This window comes from Equus przewalskii, chromosome 2 (assembly GCF_037783145.1).
Source record: "Equus przewalskii isolate Varuska chromosome 2, EquPr2, whole genome shotgun sequence".
NCBI lineage: Eukaryota > Metazoa > Chordata > Mammalia > Perissodactyla > Equidae > Equus > Equus przewalskii.
The window spans coordinates 107,087,083-107,107,949 of record NC_091832.1 but is presented as its reverse complement, the minus strand read 5'-3'; the positions used below and the strand labels follow the sequence as shown (position 1 = coordinate 107,107,949).

The 20,867-nt window shown below is 37.5% G+C and overlaps 1 protein-coding gene across 7 annotated transcripts in view; it reads right to left on the bottom strand.

Moving 5' to 3' along the window:
* PRDM5 (PR/SET domain 5) overlaps positions 1-20,867 on the bottom strand; it is a 186,687-nt gene that overhangs the window by 79,667 nt on the left and 86,153 nt on the right. For 4 of the 7 annotated variants that reach the window (XR_011537227.1, XM_070609210.1, XM_070609213.1 and 1 more), the window contains 6 exons: positions 19,523-19,697; positions 16,909-17,083; positions 14,962-15,083; positions 11,009-11,088; positions 6,648-6,732; positions 4,954-5,111 (listed from right to left, as the gene is read on the bottom strand). Coding sequence is in view for 6 of the 7 variants with exons in the window: in XM_070609210.1 (XP_070465311.1) it covers positions 4,954-5,111; positions 6,648-6,732; positions 11,009-11,088; positions 14,962-15,083; positions 16,909-17,083; positions 19,523-19,697 (795 nt within the window). In the remaining variant the exon portion in view is untranslated. Of the gene's footprint in view, positions 1-4,953; positions 5,112-6,647; positions 6,733-11,008; positions 11,089-14,961; positions 15,084-15,346; positions 15,440-16,908; positions 17,084-19,522; positions 19,698-20,867 lie in introns of all 7 variants that reach the window. The other 3 variants (XM_070609212.1, XM_070609214.1, XM_070609211.1) reach the window with 1 other exon arrangement.

Sequence of the window (20,867 nt, the reverse complement as noted above, 5' to 3'; positions counted from 1 at the left end):
GGAAAAATCCTCCATAACATATTTTGAGTGTCAAAAGCAGAATGTAAAACGTTATATATAGAATACCATTAATGCCACATACATATACCCATATAGAATGGGGTCTAGGAAGTTGTTCCACAAAACGCTGAGAAGGGTTTTCATAATAAAGTGGAGAGTGGTATTTGACAGAATTTTTGCTGTCTTTTTTTTTTTTGAGGAAGATTAGCCCTGAGCTAACATCTGCCGCCAATCCTCCTCTTTTTGCTGAGGAAGACTGGCCCTCAGCTAACATCCGTGCCCATCTTCCTCTACTTTATATGTGGGACTCCTGCCACAGCATGGCTTGACAAGCAGTGAATAGGTCCGCACCCGGGATCCGAACCGGCGAACCCCAGGTCACCGAAGCAGAACATGCAAACTTAATCACTGCCCCACCAGACTGGCCCCTTGCTCTCTTTTATATACCTTCCTTTGATGGTGGATTTTCTACACTGAGTAGATAATATTATTATACAAAGAAAGAACCTCTGTCATTTGTAGAGCATCCAGGTTGGAACACAGGGTTGCTTTAGTCTTCCAAAAATATTATATCCCACCCTAACCTATGCTTTCTCTTTTTCCAAATCTAGGACAAAACAACTTGTGGATACGGCTTAGTAGCTTGACTATGAAAGAACTTGGGAGAACTTAACACCTTACACATATGTCAACCAAACCAAAGCCACCACATCTAGACACAGGCCTGAAGTCCACAGCATTATTTCTAGCATCAAGCTGTTAGCACAGAGCCAGGTGGATAAATACTGAGCTGTGACGGCAGGACTTGTGAAACTCTCAGCAGAGAACCCACGCAGTGAACCCACAGAGAGTCTGAGACGCCAGCTCGGTTAAGTCAGGTGGGAGTAAAACGCTTGCATGTTGTGGATAGAGGACTTCTGTCTCCCAGATATATTTTATAAGTGCCAGATAAAATTAAGCTTTTTTAAAGGTGACTTAGCCTTCAATTTATCATCTCTAAAAGGTGCCAAATATTTCACTGACTTATTAACTGCATTATCCTCGAGCTGTAGAATACACCCCAGTTAAATGCCAAGTCCCTGATGACACCAACATCTGCCGACATAACAAATGAACTAGTCCTACGAAATGTATCTTTTTATGCACCAAATCTTTTTATGCACTAAGTCTGATTACTGTTGCAGATGTAGAAAATAGGTAAGAAAATTTGTTACACTATTTATAACACTTAATGAAATGCTTCAAAAATACTTCAGAAGGCTTTTAGCATAATTTTTATACAATAATTACCAAATTAGCACATTTCTAGGCACATAAACCAAATGTTAATTTCATGAGAGCCAAATAAAATTTTCACCAGGGCCATTCACAATTAAAAATGATAACCTTGACTATCAGTAATATATATTGCTTCATAATAACAGTATTGCTGGAAAGAGTATTTCTTCCTGGGGTCATGTGCAAAGCAAGAAAACCATCCTAAAATTCAAGGGTCATAACTAGAGATAAAATAAATTTGGAGAAAATATTCCAGAGATAGATGTGGTGGAACTATTCTTTTTTTAAAAAAAGAGTTTTATTATTAAAGTCTCAAGTCTGCATAACATAAGCATATTTCTGTCCCATTGGGTCATATAATAAACCTAAAGCTGCATAAAATGTGTGTCATCTGGCTGTTTACAAGGCCTATGGATCACTATCAGCTTAACAACTGGCTTCCTTAAAAGGCCTTCTCAGAAAAACGAGTGGAAACTGGAGAGATATCAAAGAAATCAGCTCAGTACAGGAAAAGGTAGCTCATTCCACACAGAGAAGTTGAGATTTTAGAATTTCGGTGATGTTCTTGCAGAACGATAGCCTTGCAGAGGCAAGCCCAGCCTTTCCATTGCTTGAAAGCCACACCTCCATTAGCGCAAAGCCATAACCCCATCGAGCCAATGACTGAAGACCCACAACCGTAAGTATACCCTGATCAGGGTGAAGGGAATTTGCTAAGAGAAGGAATAATCATGGACATTCAGAAGTCTTCCTTCAAAGGAAGCAATTAGCTTCCCACTCAGAGGGAGCTTTCCCCTCTACCACACTGCTAAAAGATGGCCTCTCATATTTCTAACCAAGGATGCTTCTAACAAACACTGCTTCGAACACATGACCTTTAAGGCCAGCTGACTGACCATTAATTTAAAAGTTCTGCCTCTATGATGGCCCTTGCTCTGTAGGGCAATGAAGCTCTATGAATACATGGAAACAGCAACCACATCCCTTCACAAACTGTCCAGATAACAGACACTTGTAGCTTCACTCACAAAGGCACAGCTTTCAGATGCAACACAGGAACCATAAAGCAGAATCTTCTGCAGAAAAGTAGGCGTCCTAACTTTTATTACTCATGTGTAACAACTCATAGCAACTATACTAGCTCCTGTAGTGGATAACTTGTTTGCTAGGCAAAATGGCTAAACAAATTGGAAATTTTGTATTGACCTTTAGCACCTAATTAAGTTTTAGAAACAGAAATCACTCCTTCAAAATTTCACTATACATTGTCATAATTACAAGGAAAGATAATACTACCTTCCAAGGAAATCTAAATGTTAAAAGAGCAAAAGTGACGCCAAAATTAAAAAAGTGTAATAAAAACACATAGGTCACATAATCAAAAAACCAAAAGAATAATTAATTTATTTAAAACAACCACCTTTGGTCATGCTGCATGATGAAGATCAGTCTGACTCTCAATGGTTTTTTTCTACTTTCCTTGCATATGCTCATTTTTCAGTTTCCAGACTGGCCATTAATGAATAATGATGGCAGAAAAAGTTGATTTTCTTTTTCCACATGACTCTTGGAGATTGTTTCAGACATTTCCACAGAACCATACGAAACACACACTAGGATCATAACACAGTGAGAAGCACATTTGTCTAAGACAGAAGGATTCAGCATGCTTTCCACTTTGGAAATTACAGGCATCATTGTTTCTATCCTTCCCAAGACATCACTATTACTTTCATATGATTTATGGCTGAAATTATGAGAGATGGTGCAAAGATCCTGTGCCAAATTCCCATATGGCATACAACATAAGCCAAACTGTGAAAAACTTGTAAATGTGGGTAGATCAGTTTCATCAAAGAAAGGAGCAAGACGGTTCCAGAGACTGAGCAGGAAACTAGCCAGATAATTTTTATAGTCATATATTTCCACAGCAGCAGTAACAAATGTGGTCCTGCCCCTGAACCTATAATGCTTCAGTTAAACACAAGGGCAGTCAGCAAGAAATTAGGAAGAGACGATGTGGCACGCTATCAATCAACCCTGTTTATTCTCTGGTAAATGTGCCCTTTTTTTTCCTTCTTTGACTGAAGCTGAAATTGATATCATAACTTTTTAAATGATTTCAAAAGAAATAAAATGATGTCTTTGAAAAGTCCCAATAAATACTGAAATAAATATAACTCCAATGGAATATTGAAAGTGAAAAAATAAGTAACAAGTTATTTTAAAAGATATTATACATGTGTTACTTAATAGGATGCTAATATATATCAACTGAAAATCTCTAAGTAAATATTTATCACATCACAAATACATTTTAACACACATTTCTAAGATGATGAATATCTTTGGGGAAATTTTCTGAATTTCATTCAAACATTATTTATTATCTATACTAACTAGACAAGATCAAACTCACATATTCTGAAACAAAAACTCGAGTAAAGGTAAAGTGTAGAAAATGAAAACAAAATCAACAGGAAGCTAAGAGACTCTAACTTGAAAGGAGTCCTGTTGGACAGGAGGGAGGGGAAGTTAGGGAGGTCATGCTGAGCAAAGGCAGAAGTCCAGATGTTTTAGGAACAGCTAATGCAGAGGACAGTAGGATAAAAAGCTGGAAAAGCAAGTGGAGGTCATGGTGTAGACAAGTCTGAATGACAGGGTAAGGTGTATATACTATAACTTACAAGGCATTGAATAATCTATTCATAATACTAGAGTACAAGAGTGATAGATCAGAGTTGTGTGTTGGGGAGATCTATCTGATAGATTGATGGATTGTAGTGGGAAGTGATAAGTAACAAGAAGGCTAATTAGATGGATATTGAAGTGATGAAGATGAGCAACGGCCAGGAAGTTGGAACAGTAAAGGAGTGGATGATTGTGAAGGTGATGAGACAATGTAGAGGGTAGATTCTTTAAGAATTGATTTCTAACTTTAAAAAGAGGCTAAGAGTAAATAAAGAAAGAGACAGAGATAATTATATGCTTTTGTCATTAACAGAAATAGGAAACTCCAAAAGAGAGGTTATCTGAGGCAAAAAGAATGAACTAGTCATCTTGGGACATGTTCAATTCATTAAGTCAAAAAGATGCCCAGTTATGTATCAAACAAGCAGTGATAAATGTGGGTCTGAAGCTTGGGATTAAAAAAATAGATCATTTGGAATTCATCAGTATAGAGCTGACAGCAGAAGTCACAGAGGTATTGACACAGAGAACAGAGAAGGGGTCCACAGCTAGAGCATCCAGGATAAACCCCTGGGGGAGGGGAGACCAAACAAGCGTCCAGAGAACTTAGCAGAAGACCTAGCAGAGTAGACCACAACGATAGCAAAGAGGAAGAGGATTTTAAAAAGGTAACATGGACAAGGGTGTCAAACTCTATAGAAAGAAGGAAGCGAATAAAGACTTTGCAATTAGTACAACATTAGAAACACTGGATGACACTTTGCATGTGAGAACAGTTTCAATAGAGAACGGAAGACAGAAACAAGGCCACAAGGGGTTATGGCCTGAGTGAGGGGTCAGCAGCTGAAAGCAAGATCTTCTCTAATTACTCCACATGTAGAGACAGCATGCCTCAGATATACAAAAACTTCTTTAAAAGATAAACATGGAAATCATTTCAACAAATCAGAAAAAAATAAAATAACAATATTAATAAGCTATTACCTTCTTGTGATTCTTGTAAACATTTCTGTGGGCAAATCCCTTTCCACAAAGCTTGCATTTGTAAGGTTTATCTTCACTGTGTATTACTTTGTGGGCACCCACTTGATCAAGCCTCTTGAAAGACTTATTACAAATCTCACAATTATAGGGTCGTTTTTCTGTGGAAAATGAGTGGAGACAATCTCATATCTACACAAAGGTAAAGGATAAAAAGGGAAACAGCCTTACCTTATATTACTTCTTATGGATACGTCAACTAAAACATGAGCCAAACAACTGAAAGAGAATCTACTGCCCAACCCATCTCGGTAAGACATGAGCCTATTCACAAAAGAAATGTGAGCTGTTTCTTCTATAGACCCACTTTGTAAACTAAATGCATAAAGTAGCTTAGATACAAAGATGAAGTTTAAATTCAAGGAAGAAATCCTACTTCCAGATGAAAAATCTTCTGATAGATGTGGGTTTAAAACAGGGTTACAACTCTGAATGCTGACAGGCCTGACAGCGATGGAGTTGAACGACAAATCTGCCTCCTGCCCAGCCAAGTAGAGCCATCTGGGCAGAGCTTCTGAGTCTCAGCAGAAACCACACACTTAGATGGTTGTGTAAGATCTATATTTATACCATATTCATGTAATTTTGACAACCAGATAAAAAAATATAGTTTGTTTCAAACAAAGTATATCTGAAGGCCACCAGTTTTTGATCTTGTATTTTCATTTGTTAAAATCTCTGTATACGTCTCCAAACAAAGTGGCTATTCAAAACCTTCCTGACTTCAATGGCCTCCAAATTATAGATATCCTAAACTCTAGAAAGACACTTCATAAAGGAAAAATTATTTTCAGAGCAGTTTTTCTTAAAAAAAAAAAATCTGTATAACAGAACTGTTACTCAAACTTGCTTCAAATAAAACTATGGCTTTAATAATTTATATTCTCAAAATGTAGGGGGTGACCCTTTGGCATAGTGCTTAAGTTTGCATGCTCTGCTTTCACAGCCCAGAGTTCATGGGTTCTGAGCCCGGGCGCAAACCTACACACCGCTCATCAAGCCACACTGTGGCAGCATCCCACATACAAAGTAGAGGAAGACTGGCACAGATGTTAGCTTAGCCACAATCTTCCTCAGCAAAAAGAGGAAGATTGGCAACAGATGTTAGCTCAGGGCCAATCTTCCTCACCAAAAATATTAAAAAATTTAAAAAAATTTATGTACTCAAAAGGTATTTATAAATTTCTCACTAACGTTTATTAGTACCTTAGTCAGAATGTAAAAGTATCTAGAAATGTAGGAACTATAACTGTTGAGTCTCTCCTAAACATCAGACACTATACTCGCACAGTAAATGTTCTCATTTAAGCTTCACAGCAATTTTGAAAGGCAAGAACCAGTATCCCATTCACAAATCCCATTTCACAAATGAAGAATACAGAAACTGAGGCTTAAGGAGGAGCAGGTAACCAATTAAATGGTGACTTAGAAGATCTTCAAGATATTTAGTCCAACCTTTATAAAAACATTGAGCTCTAGAGAAATTAAGTAAACGTGTTCAAAATCACATGGCTGGTTAATGGCCGAGCTGGAACTAACAGTCAGGTCTCCTGATGACCACTCTCAGAGCTCCCGAAAATGACAAAGTGGATCTTTTGTAGTGATTTCAATATAAATGAAAAAACTATCTATTTTACCTGAGTGCGTGATCATATGACGTTTTAGCTGATTAGCTGAAATAAATTTCTTCATACATTCTTGACAATCAAATATCTCATGAATCTGCAAAAGGTTTAAAAGAGTTAAATCAACTGTTAAGGCCAAATAAATTGTATGGAGCTCAAGCAAAAGCATAAACATGTGGGTAGTTGCTATGCAATATTCAAACTAAGTATTATAATTCAACCCTAATTTGTTTATGCTATCCTATATAAATTAAAAATGCAATGAACATAAGTTACCTAGTAAAAACATATCATTAAAAGAAAATAAGATTGCACACTATCTAAATATGTAATACAGCTGAATTATTTAGTGCATATTTGATTTACACTCTCTGTAAGAAATTATACCCAGTATATATTAACTCTTTCAACAAATTTGTCATGCATAAATTTAACTTGGAAATATGTAACCTGCAAGTAATAAAATTCCCTTTACAGTAAACAGTATTTTAAACTTAAATGTATGTAGTACAGAACAAAACATTAACTACCATGAAAGACAAGAAGATACATGATTCTAAAAAACATTTAGCTCACAGTAAAACTCTCGCATGATATGTGGAGGACCACAATAAATAGAAACGATCAAAATGCATAATAAGTAGGGGGTGGGGCATAACCTTAGCAAACAATTGGCTAATATAAATATTACAATTGAACATTAAGTTTAGTTCTTTCCTTCTCAGATACTAAATCAGAGAAGTTGGATAGGTGGTACGAAAAGGATATCCTCAGTTTATTACCAGAAACAAGACACAGAGTTCTAAGAGGAGTATATCGCATGAAAGTTTGTATTAAAATGTTAAGCATCCCAATGAACAAGAGCATCACACTGTTTTGCTGAAGATTCAAAAATGGTTTTGGTGAAGTCACGTTTTTGTTTCAACCTCATTAAAGGTAGAGCTCACATACTAAACCCCAGACAAGAAAAGCCATTCTGCAGGAAGCCCAGACCCCACGGTTAGCCCTGCAGAGCCACTCCAGAGTAAGGACACCGAGGGATCAAGGCAGAAGGCCCTAAACTGGTACAGCAAAGGAGAAGGGGTGGAAGACTGGGCTGTCCCGTTACATGGTTCCCTTGATCTAAGTGGCCATGGAAGAACTCAAAGCAGGGGGGGTGAGGAGGGGAACAAAAGCTGGGGCAAGGCGAACAGATCCCGGGTCTGCAGTCTATGCCAACCACACAGCAGGTCTGCAGCTGCCCACTGCCTTCTGCGCCTGTCAGAGCTGACCCTTGGTGACTGAGTAAACTTTTCCCTGTGAAAAGAGGGAAGGCAGGGAAACCAGGCAGCAGCAGAAAGACATCATTCCACTGGAGTCTGACTTGTACCCCTGCTTACATGCAGTGGCGTCTAATTTTGATCGGGGCTATATGGAGTCCGGAGAGTTCTACAGCCCCCAGAAAGCAGTGTGGGATCTGCACAAGTACCGAATAGTACCGAAGAAAACCTTTCAGCCTGAGACATTTTAAAGGCAGTCTCTTCAATCATCAAAGACCCTTACAGTAGCTTCGGTTGAACATCTATGTTTAAGGAGCAGTGACATAATGTGCAATGTTTATTTAAAGATAGCAAGAACAGTTATATTCTTAAACTCTGTTTCTGTAACACGTAACTTTTATAATAACGAGATACTCTAAAAAAGATGATACGCCTTCTGAGCCATACATAAATGAAAACATACTTAGTTCATTTTCATTTTAATGTTAAATGTTTATTAGTTTATAAAATTTTTAAAGTTATTAGTCCACAAATAAAATGGCAATTGTTAAATAACATACTGCAAAATAATACTCATATCTGTTCACTTCTTAACTCTCATGAATTCTGAAACATGAAACATTTTTAAAGGTTGAATTGAATTGACATTTCCCAAATTATAAATAGGGCATTTATTGTACATGAAACTATTTCTTCACTGACTATTTTATTTATAGCGGAAAATTCAGACCAAAGCTATTTTCAAAACTCCTAAAAAGGCTTAATGAACTAATCAGATTTAAAGTGAAATGACAGGTAATGCTATTTGTTTATGCCAAATGCTAAGTAAAGCACATTTTGTAAAATGTCTAGCTTTCCAAATTGATATGGAAGATAATAATTTACAATTTGAAGTCTCAAATAAAGTAATTTTCAAGAAGGATCATAATATATCTTATTGTAATATAGGATAGTATATAATAATGTAAAACACTCTACTAGACTATAATGTAATTTGGCATATTCATAAAGCACCATCTACTGGCAAGGTGAAATACTGCAACCAAACTCTATTAGACATTTGCCATAGAGTCAAAAATGGAGTCAGTAGTAGGGGCCAGCCCAGTGGCATAGTGGTTAAGTTTGTGTGCGCTCCACTTTGGCAGCCCAGGGTTCACGGGTTTGGATCCCGGGTGAGGAGCTACACACCATTCATCAAGACATGCTGCGGTGGCATCCCACACACAAAATAGAAGACTGGCAAAGATTTAGCTCAGGGACAATCTTCCTCAGCCAAAAAAAAAAAAAAAATGGAGTCAGTTAAAAGCTGGCTATGGATTGGATTCAGAAAGGCTAAGTTAGAGGATCTACACTATAACATAGGGAGTGCTGCATTGGGCTAACATGTTACTAACATTCTGTAGAGACAACCTAGGTGCTGTGTTCCATCACCACCAAGCAGGATTTACATGTGCCGAGATATTGCTTGGGAAAAAAGTTCTTATAAAGAAAACAAAAGGAAAAGAGGACAATCTCAGAAACATGCCCCATGACAAACTTTGCTAAAACACTCTATTTGGTAAAATCTCAAATATGGTAAGATATCTTAAATTTCAACCTCTTAACATTTAAATAGGTCAGGGAAATAAACCAGAGAATTATAAAACAGGATATCTAGAAAATATCTATTCTACTGGACTTAGTCTTTTTGTCTCAGATTAGGGTTCTGCTTCGGAAGCCATAGAGTGATGGGAAGAGAGAAAGAGACCTAAAAGAAGCATCTGTCTGGAGTTCCGTGCAAAATTTCTTTTACAAGTAGTTTCCATGCTGCCTTCTGCAGCACAGACACTGCCACTGGAAGGACGCAAAAGAAGGTTAGCATGGCAGGGAAACCAGAAAAAAAAAAAGGAGTTTCATGGCACTTAGAGAAGAAATTTAAAAAAACACTGATCAGGTCAATGTCACGTTTCATAAATGAGAAACCAGAGGTCCCATGTTACATGGAGCGTTAATCACAAAAGGAGAAGACATCTACTGTTCAGACTCTCAGTCCAGTGCATGTTCCATTATTTCCCCCTAAGGATCAAAGTCACTCAACATATAGGACATAACCTCAGGCATCTTAACAATTTAACTATCCGATACGTTATACATTAAACCCGCAGTGCATGGTTGGAGCTACTGGATTGAATATCACATGAATTTTCAGGGCTGTGAAGCTACTCTGGAATACATTTATATACAAATAAAGAGACAAAATTTATTTTACAAACCTCAACAAAAGTACCATCACTAGTACCATTTCCCCTCTTTTTTGGTATTAAATCACTAAAAAGAAAATATTATGTGCTCCTAAATATTCTGAACAAAACAATATATGAAATTAGGAAATAATCACTTATATCTTTGTTGAAATAATATAATATGAATTTTTTTGGACTCTGCCATGATACAAACAAAAATCTAAATTCTTTTTAATTCTATTCCACTACAAATTGTATTAACTAGCTGATAATGTTGTTAGGGTTAATAACTGCCATTTATAGTTCAGACTAATTTTTCACATTAAAATCATCTTAGCAAGTTTTATACTTATTACAAAATGTATTAAATTTATTTTCTCCCAAAATAATCATTTGTGTCTCCTGAAAACAGTTTGACATACTCTTACATTATTCTTAGCTCTTCAAAATAATGGAGTTCTTCTCTTTGTTTTGCCAGACTTAACTATAACATATATCCATTTTAACAGCTAAATGCCACTGCAGAGCTTATTACAAATATACTAAAATTTATGGTTTCCTCAAATATATGGTATTTCCTAAGCAAACAGCAACTGATAAAGCCTAAAACCAGGGTGAGATGTTATAGTGAAGGACTCGGTTAGATATGACACTTTCCAATGGAGAAATATTTCTAGTAATTCTGAATAAGCAATTCAAAATATTCTTTCACAAGAGTTTACTTTTCTGCATATCAGCCTTGCGTATTACAATATATTAGTATTTAAATTAATGACAAAGTTCTCTCTTTATGATATGAAAAAATCAACTATAAGTTTACATGGCAGACACTATAAATGACTAAAGGATCATATGTTATGCACTGATGAGCATTAATCTTTATCCTACTGACCTTTCTATGTTCCTGTAGGCTTGATGTTGAAGAACACTTTTTATTGCACACTGAACATATGAGCTTTTTCTTAGGATCTCCTAAAATAGAAACAAAATACCATCATGTCTCAAATGAGGATATTAAGAGGAACATCAGATACAGTGTTTCTAAGGTGATATATAATTTCTAAACAGGTATTTATTTCATCTTCGTAATTTAGAGTTCTAAAATTTTCAGTTCAATGAACTCAGGAAAAGAATGCTATATTTTGAACCCTCTCTTTTTAAATTTGAGAAATATTCAGCTTGATATAACACTTCTCCATGTATAAAGGCCTTTCACCTTTCCGTGTACTAATTTAGTGTTAAAAGAGAAAACCACACTTCCACAAAAAATTCAAATCAAAATTAAAAGTAAGCAAATGTGTTTATAAAAGCAAAAACTGGATTTCTTAATTCATAAGCTGATTTTGCTACTTCCTTTAAATTTTAACAGAATATTTGATTTAATCAGCTGAGTTTTTTAAGGTGGAATTCATAGATTATTCTTTCCAGTACTAGACTCTTGCAAAATCTATGAGCATATGCTTTATCACATTAACATTAAAAATGGAAAATGGAAAAAAAGTGAAATCAAGTACAATAAAACATTATATTGGATTCATAGCATTAAACAAATCAAAACAAAGCCAGATTTGGTCGGCTTACTTAGTGATTACATTTATAGTAGTTCATTTCGTTTTTTAAATTTCACAGCGGTTACAGAATGAAAGACTCAATAAAAACATTTTTTTCAAATGTGATGTCACAACACTATCATCTGCATTACCATAAATAACCACAGAATGGTTTTTTCAACTTTGAATTGACCGATTTCAAACATACAGAAAGTAAACAAGCAGTATAATCAGCCCCCGCATCCCTGCTACCTGGCCCCAGCAATCATTAATCCATGGCTATTCCACCCACTTCCCCACTTATCTATTTGTTTGAAGCAAATCCAAAACAAGTCAGAAACAATAAAAACGATTTGATCTTATTTTAGGACTGTGTTTATGAAAGAAACACTTTTAGAAAAAGGAAAACAGAAATTTTCATCATATTATTTAAGATATTTATTTTATTAATGCACTTTTTTAACATGCTAAATATTATACCCAAGAAAATTTTTCTTGGTGATTGACAAGTAAATAGCTACCAGAGGAGAAAATTCTCCCAAGCAAAGTGAACATCTGACGACAGCAAGTATTCGGTCACCAATTTCCTATACATATCTATTATAGATGAAGAGCCACAGAAAGAGAATATTCCGTCTTTTCCAGCTCCCACTGGCTGGGATGTCCCGCCTTCAATCCATAATCCTTTATCATCCTAGCTTATCCCGCAGACCTGCTGCTTCTTGAGACCAGACCCTCTCCTTTGCCCCCAGGTAGGTCAGAGCCTGAGAGAGAGAAGACAGAGAGATTTCCCCACCACCCCTCTCACTTCATCCCCGCCCCCCTGCCACTGCTCCTTCAGCGGCATCACAGGCAATACACCAAACCCTTCAACCTTTTCTCTCCTCACGTCTTCTATTCTTTATCCTAGAACTGGGATCCTATCTCCTTTGAGAAGAAATGAGAGAAAAGTTTAAGACTGTTTGCCTGAGAACACAGACAAATGTAATCTGCCATCAATACGAAAACTCTTGGTCAGCATCCACAGAATCTAAGCAAGAGAGAAAGATGGAAGTAGGTTAAGAAAGTTAACCACTGCAGTCTCTGTTTCCTCCTGGGTAACTATGAAGGTTCTCGCCACCCTACCAGCTTCCCTAGGTTCAAGGACAACAGCACCAACAAAGCCATAAACAGACTTTATACCATTTTAGTTTTCTTACATTCAGGTAAGTCTGATATTTGACTTGCAGATTCAACTTTCAAAAATATTCAGGAACACATTACTTACAAAGGTAGGAGATGCATGAGAAATTAATACAACTGTACTGGATACGTAAGCCCTTAAGCATAACTGTTGAGTTCAGCACAATGTGGGTTAACTATGCTTCTAGGGCCTGCTCTGAGAACCTACCCACCACATGTTACAGTTTGTATGGAAAAATGTGATCCAAATTTAAAAGTTCATCTTCTCTCTTCTCAGCATCTTCAATTCATATCACCTAACAAGGAACATTTGTCATCATCAGTGGTAAAAACTGCAAGATCTTCTCTTTCCCTGAATACTTCCGCCTTTCTACAGAAAAGGATTCTACAACCATACGTGTGAACACTGCTGTTCTCACTCTTCTGAACATGAAATATTCTCTCCCTAAAAGTCTGTGTAGCTCACAGGGGGAAGGGGAGAAGCAAGAGAGAAGCTATGAATGAGTGACAGACTGTGTACCAATCCCGGCAAAAGGTATGTAGGGTTGACCTCTGGCTGAAATAAAGGAAGTTTCACATTTTATATGATCCACAACATAGAAAAATCAAAAACTTCCTTTCATAAATTATTTCCTAGAAAATCACCATGAATTTCCGGAATCAGCAATATTATAATATCTAAGGCCAATTACAAGAAGCCTCAAAGTCATGATACTTAAGCACAGCCTGAAGACCACATGCCCAATAAGAAGAAAGCAAGTTTCCAGAGTTTCAGTGTGCATCTGGTTTTTCACTTAGTTCAGCAAAGTTGACTTTAAAAAATGACATGAAAGATTTGTTATAATACATTGCAGACAAAGATGGAGAAAATTAAGAACAGTATTTTAAACATAATGGCTCTTCGTAAAAATCAAAACAAAACAAAACTATGAAGACAGGTCTATCAGAAAGTTATGCTTGCCTTTTGCAACCATAGGGAGGCCTAAGTATAACGAATTCAGAAAAATGAGATCTTCCCTAAATCAGCCATTTATTCTTCAAAAGGAAAGAAAGAATCAGAACCTTGCAAAGTCCTAGTAATGCACACCATCTTGAGGCTGTATCTCGCAGGCCATACTTCCTGCCATGCAGAGCTTTCATATCCAGCTCACACTTAATGTGCAGCCCAAACCAATGGTACAAAGTTGGAGCCAGCAGTCATCTCATACCAGCCTCTATAGCTTTACCATAAAGGAGATGCTTTCTGGACAATGAGAGAACAGGATGCGGAAGCTGAGTACCGATTATCCTTTACTCCTGAATGTGAGAATAAACAAGATGGGAGAAAAGGAATCCACTTTCCTCATATCCAGAGACACATTTCCACCACCTCCCAGAATCCAAGGGCAAAAGTAAACACATGAGAAGAGTACACGCAGAGGAGTTCCAGGAACCTCGGCCTCTCTTATGGAGAAGACATGGAGGAGGCAAGAAGTTAACTCTGACAATACAGCCATCTGTTCAACTCAGCGCAGTAGACCGAATCCCGGAACGAAAATAGATTTACCATGTGCTAAGCAGACGAAATCTAAGTGACGGTCAAAATTTGTTTTATTGTTTAGCTATCCATTAGAGGGAATTCAAATAGTATCTGTTTTATTAATCTAAACATGTTCAATTCTCGTGTCAAAATGCAGTCAGGAATTTTCCCAAATATAGGAGAAATATCAGCATTTAAAAAAATAGAATTTTATGGTAAAAATATTAAGGTAGGAGGACATCAGTTAATAGTTTTAAAATACAGCCACTAAAAGAGAAATGTCATATGCTGAAACATTAAGATTATTAGTTAAAAATATTAATTCTTAACGCACCTGACTACCAAACACAACTAAGCCCAGCTCAGGTTTCCAGTTATGATTAATTCAGAGAGAGCAAAAATGACGAACACTGCTGAAATCAACGTGAAAAAGAAATAACGTCCAGTGAAAGAAAAGACCCACTGCCAGAGCTCCACATCTGGGTGAGATACAACGGAAAAGCAAGCTCTCTCCTCAAGAGTGAGAATTAAAACCAGATCATTCAGCCTGAGAAAAGGAAGCTCCTTTAAAAACGCCTCCCCGTGCCTTCTCACCAGTGTGGACGTTTTCCTGGTGTCTTCTCAGGGCATCCTTGCTCTTCAGCCTCTTTCCACAACTGTCGGCTTTGCACACGAACCTGGCATCGCCACGGCAAGTCTCCCGGTGCTGCTCAAAACTACAAGACAAGCAGGAAAGGGGAAGAGGGAGAAGAAATGGTGAAGACACACCTACGGAATGCTGCCCTCACGACAGCGTTTGCCCTGCATGCCCCCTAGTAGCGTGTCAGCGTCATTTCATGCATGACCTAGGCAGGTAGGAAGGAAAGCAGTTCAATTCTGTAGCCATGTGAGACACTAAGGCACTAAGAAGCATGAAAGCATGCACGCCAAAAATGACCCAGAGCTGCATAACAGCCATCGGATGACTCAGACACAAAACCTCGATGCTGAACTGAAGGGAGAATTGCAAACAGGGCACTGAAAACTTCGTGAAGAATCCTTCAGACTGCCTTTTGCTGTGCACTGAAGAACACTGAAGGGAAATGGAGAAAAAGAAAAAGGAAACAAGAACTGGAAGTCTAAGACAAAAACTTAGGAAAATACCTTTACTTTCAATAGAGTCATGGTCATGATCTTTTCATTCTGTCTTTTGTTCTTTTAATTTTTTAGTAATACCGAATTTAATTCTAAGACTCAGCTCAGCAAAAGTATCTTTTGCATGAAATAACTAATCCTAAATTGAATAAAAGTTGATCAGAATGAGATTTTAAAGTCCATTCATTAAAAAGTACATAGCCTCAGGGCTGACTAGGTGGTGTAGTGGTTAAGTTCCCTGGCTCCACTTCAGTGGCCCAGGGTTCATGGGTTCGGATCTCAGGTGTGGACTTACACACCTCTCATCAAGCCATGCTGTGGCGGCATGCCACATACAAAATAGAGGAAGATTGGCACAGATGTTAACTCAGGGACAATCTTCCTCAAGCAAAAAGAGGAGGATTGGCAACAGATGTTAGCTCAGGGCCCATCTTCCTCACCAAAAGAAAAAAAGTACATAGCCTTTTCTTGTTTTTCTTTTTAAAGAGCCTATAACTGAATTTCCAAATGTTAAATCTCTTGCTATCATAAAAGTTTTAATTTTTAGGTTTAAGTTTTGAACACAAATGTTTCATCTCATATTTCATAAGCAAAAGTGGATGCATATAAAATAGGGAAAGAATCTTAATATGAAATGTAGCATATTTCAGAATCTAACTTAATGAATAAGAAAATGAAACATTAAACCTACGTTAAAAATGTTTTGCTTATATGCAAGATGACATTTTGTTAAAAATAAAAATTTTAAATACATGTATCTACTTTCTTACTTTCCATAATTCATGATACTGTAAAATACTTAAGTAAAAGAATAATTTTATATGTTATTAATACAAATAGTTAAGATAATAAAGGGTGCAGAGCAATGTGCAGGGTCATTTAATTCATCTTATCCTCACAGCCTGTACCCATCCATCTTTAAATTAGTCCTCCAAGGTTGCTGTGAAATAAACAGTGCTTCCCAAAATGTCCCTGTTGTTCTTTATAATCTGAACTCTCTCCCTTCTTAAATTTTTCCTTTACTGCTTTCAGAGGGGATATTGAATGCAGACAACTGAAACTTGATCTGTCACCTCAAAGCACCAGCTAAATCATGCATATTTGAATTTCAGATTAGGAAACCACTGAGCTTGATATTTGACAGCAAGTTATTAAATGGACAAAGACTGATTAGCATAAATAATGTTTACTTGTTAAGTTTCATCACCAGAATGTTTCAAAAATCAACATACTATACTAAGAAAAGATCAGTTAACGACAATGACAACACGGCGTGATTAATCTCTTCCTCCCTCCCTCTCTCTCCATCACACACACACACAGGTTAGAAACTGGAGGACAAAACAAATGGAAGAGGTAAGCAACGTGTTAGCTTATCATTTTAAAGATAGTCGTTAATGTACGCACTGTCTCTGCAAAGCCTGCTTAACTGGAAATTTCTTCCCACAGTTCTTGCACTTAAATTCTTTCTCCTCTGTGGGTTTCTGGTGCAATGTCTGAAGATGCTCAGCAAGAATTTCCTCACTGGTAAAACTCGATTCACACTGGGGACAGGCATAGTCCTCTTTACAGCCAAAATGATCTGCACATTTATAAGGAAACAGATTTTAAGACAAAAATTAAGAGCCAAAGACTGCTCAGTTTTGCCCTCACTTTAAAATCAAAAGTAATTGTGTTTAATGATATCAGATTAGTAAATTCTTATCTCCATAAATATTAATAGCATTGTCCATGAAAAATAATAGGCTGTGTTACTAGAAATACATTATTTTTTAAATCATTTCACTTGTGTTTCACCAAATTAATACAAAATCAAAGTCAATTTTTAATTTCCTCTGTAATGTTAACTTTTCACATCAAAGAGTTATTACAAATGTTGAATTGGAAAGCAAAGGCTTTTCCTGAAATGGGTCATCTTGAGTTCACTTTTAGCTGCACGAAGAGAAAAATCCAACCGAGGTGAAGTATGTGGAATTACCAAGGGGAATCTCACATGTATGTGAAGAAAGCCCACGGTCATAACAAGAGCAGGTGCCGTGGGGTTCCCCTGTCTCACTGGCTTGCCAGTACCATATGGACTGTCACAGCTCCACCCAAATTTCTCAAAGCGCAGTATTTAAATTACATATTTTGTCTAATTATCAAATGAGATTAGATTTAGGAAATGTAGAACATAAAAATCACCAATAACCCCATAATGAAGAGATAGCCGCCGTAATATACTTCCAAGTCTGACTCGTCTTATCTGCAGTCATATTTTATGCACATCTAAGCATAGCTACATTTATGATCATACTTCTTATGCAATTTTGTGTCTTACTCTTTTTTTCCTTTTAACATTTTCTCAAGTCAATTTTTTTTTTGTAAGGAACATTCACCCTGAGCTAACATCTGCTGCCAATCCTCCTCTTTCTTTGCTTGAGGAAGATTAGCCCTGAGCTAACATCTGTGCCAATCCTCCTCTACTTTGTATGTGGGACGTCCTCACAGCACAGCTGATGAGTAGAGTAGGTCCACATTGGGATCCAAACCAGCAAACCTGCACTGCCGAAGCAGAGCACACAGAACTTTTTAAGAACGCAGCCACTGGGCTGGCCTCCAAATTTTTTTTTTAAACTTAAGGTACCATAACTTATTTGACTAAACTGTCCATTGCCAGACATTTGGGTGGATTTTTTTGTTTCTTTTGCTGGTCATTTGGTTGTTTTTGTTTTGGGGTTTTTGTTGTTTGGGGGGGGGTTTCTTTCATAAACAAAACTGAATTCTAAAATAAAAATACCAACAATGTAAGTACCTGATTCGTATGTTTTAAAAATCTGTTTAAGTTTCCGTTGATTCTTTTTACAAAAATAATAGAAATTGCTACTTTGTTAACTAAACAAAAATCAGGGCAGTAATAGGTAAATAGGAGACTTTCTAAGTTAAAATAGTGGACATAATAACAACATGTCCCGGGGAAGTTGAGAAAAACAAATACCAAAAACCCCCTACAGAATAATACGGAAATAATTCCTACCACCCAAAATCTGATGTTCCAAACAGCATTACTCATATTTGAAAGACGGAACAGACAGCCTGTCCTCATTTTCCCCTTAAATAATCCAAATAAAATAAAGAAACAGAAGCACAAGCTCACAATGCTGGGAATGCTCTTACTGTCTCAGCCAATGACACACAGTTAGAATAGAAAATTCATATGAAAGACATTACTGCCAGAGCAACTAAAGAAACGAGCGTCACTTCTGAAGTGGCTTTGCGAAACAAAATGGAAAGATACTCTATAGTAAGTATCAGCCTATTACAAAATGTGAATACTTACAACATCACTCATACTTCCCTGAAACCCCATCAGGAGTAAAACACAACATAACAGAAACCAGGCCCAATAATAATTGATTCTTCTCCAGCAGATGACAAATAAGTGACAGATACCTCCTGGGTTGAAGGACTGATTTAAGCAGGTCTGACCTACAGTCATCACAAGTATTTGGTCACCCAACTAGAACAACTAGCAATCCTGCAGGCCTCAGTGATAAGAATGGAAAGAGAGTTCCAGAAGCTCCCGATTCTCAAAGGACCTCACACAACAGCAAGGCCCAGGAATAAACCCGCAGGACCAGCAGGCCCTCTGCACACCTCTGACTGGCCTTTCCCCACGTGCAGACAAGAAAGTCAGTCTCAGAGTCAGGGACTTTCCCAGTTACAAGACTGACGAGCGACAGTTAGGGCTAGAGCACAAAAGCCCTCACTCCTAGCCATGCCAGTGCACCAGACCAACAAGAGCCAGGAGCTGCCCTGACCCTGGCCGTCCTACAGGGCACACCCATCACCCACGCCCAGCACTCTCCTCCTCCTGAAAGAAAGAACAGGCACACAGCCGGATACCCTCTGAGAGCAGTTTTGACAAAAACTAACTTTATTTTGAGAATATCCTATTGTAATGCAACGGTAATTCAACCACAGTTCAAACTACATTTCTCCTACAACTCTCATTCTCTCCATCACCAATTGGAGGGAATACCTTTTCTGCCAGCTGTTGACTGTCCTTTAGAATGTTTAACTTCCCCTTCTTTGATCATTGTCATAATTTGCTGCTCTTCCTCGTCAGCCTCCATGTCGCTGTCCAGGTAGCCAATCAGAAGCTCTGTATCTGTTTCTATATCTTCAATTGCCAAATAGAAAATGTTTTCTCCTTCCTGAGACAAAATTAAAAAAAAAAAAAGCTGAACCACTCATTTGTTACTGATAGTAATTAAGAAATCATTTCAAGACACATCGAGTACCATGTGCCCATAAAAACTTATTATTATGTTTCTTATATCTCCAATTGATCTGGACACTGAAAAGTGACAATATCAATCAACTAGCAAATAAAATGCAAATATATACTATATAGAGACAGTGACATTCACACATATTAAATGAAATAAGGATAATTATTTAAATTTTTAAAAGTGAATCTTGCACCATTAATTGGCCTTAGGCAGTAACACCTTGTGGAGTCCCATAAATGCAGGTGAAGCTTGTTAAGTAATGGTGTCATTCCACACCTAGACAGAGAGCAATGATTTCGTTATGATTAATATTAAATGCAAAACTGGAAGACAAAAAACTTCCAAGTTACAACACAAACCAGAGGAACTGCAAACGAACCCTGAAAGAATTTCCAAAGAACCAGACCAAAAATAGAGAAAACCCTAGCCCCTCTGGGAGGTTCAAAACATTCACTAAGTCATCCTGTGCACCTCACCTCTAAATCCCACTAAAATGACAGAATAAAGAAAAAAGAAAACACGGTCCACCACCAACATACCGAATGTTTAAAGAAAATTCTAGAAGACAGAAATTAGACAGGGTTGAAATGACAGATAACTAATGCAGAAGAAATCTCAACCCATAACGGATACAGAGAGGAATGTTGCAAAGAACGTTCTTCCCAAGGAAACCCCAGAGAAACTTCACACTTGGAATCAACGGGGAGAAAAAGGCCCTCTGGGCCTGGGGCCAATCACCAGGGGAGCCAGAACTGGGGCTGCTCTGCTGGCCGTCCCCAAGAGAAACACCCAGAATTGCTGTCATTTACAGAGTTGAAGATTTGTTCTGGGACGGCTCCTACTTTGGCTGCTGAGGATAAAGAGAAGCAAAGCACAGCCTGAATTTATTGAACCTTCGTGGTGGGCAAGGGGAAGAAAGGATGGGGACAATAAGCTTCACCAGGAGGGAAACTCAGTAAAGCACAGAACACAGAACAAAGCCTTCTCTCCCTTGGCAGTAACATCACAGCATTACGTTAAGGAGGAGGACACAGAACTGGAGGAGGAGGAAGGCTGAGAGAGGAGAAGGGAGAGTGGAGGAAGGGAGTGTGT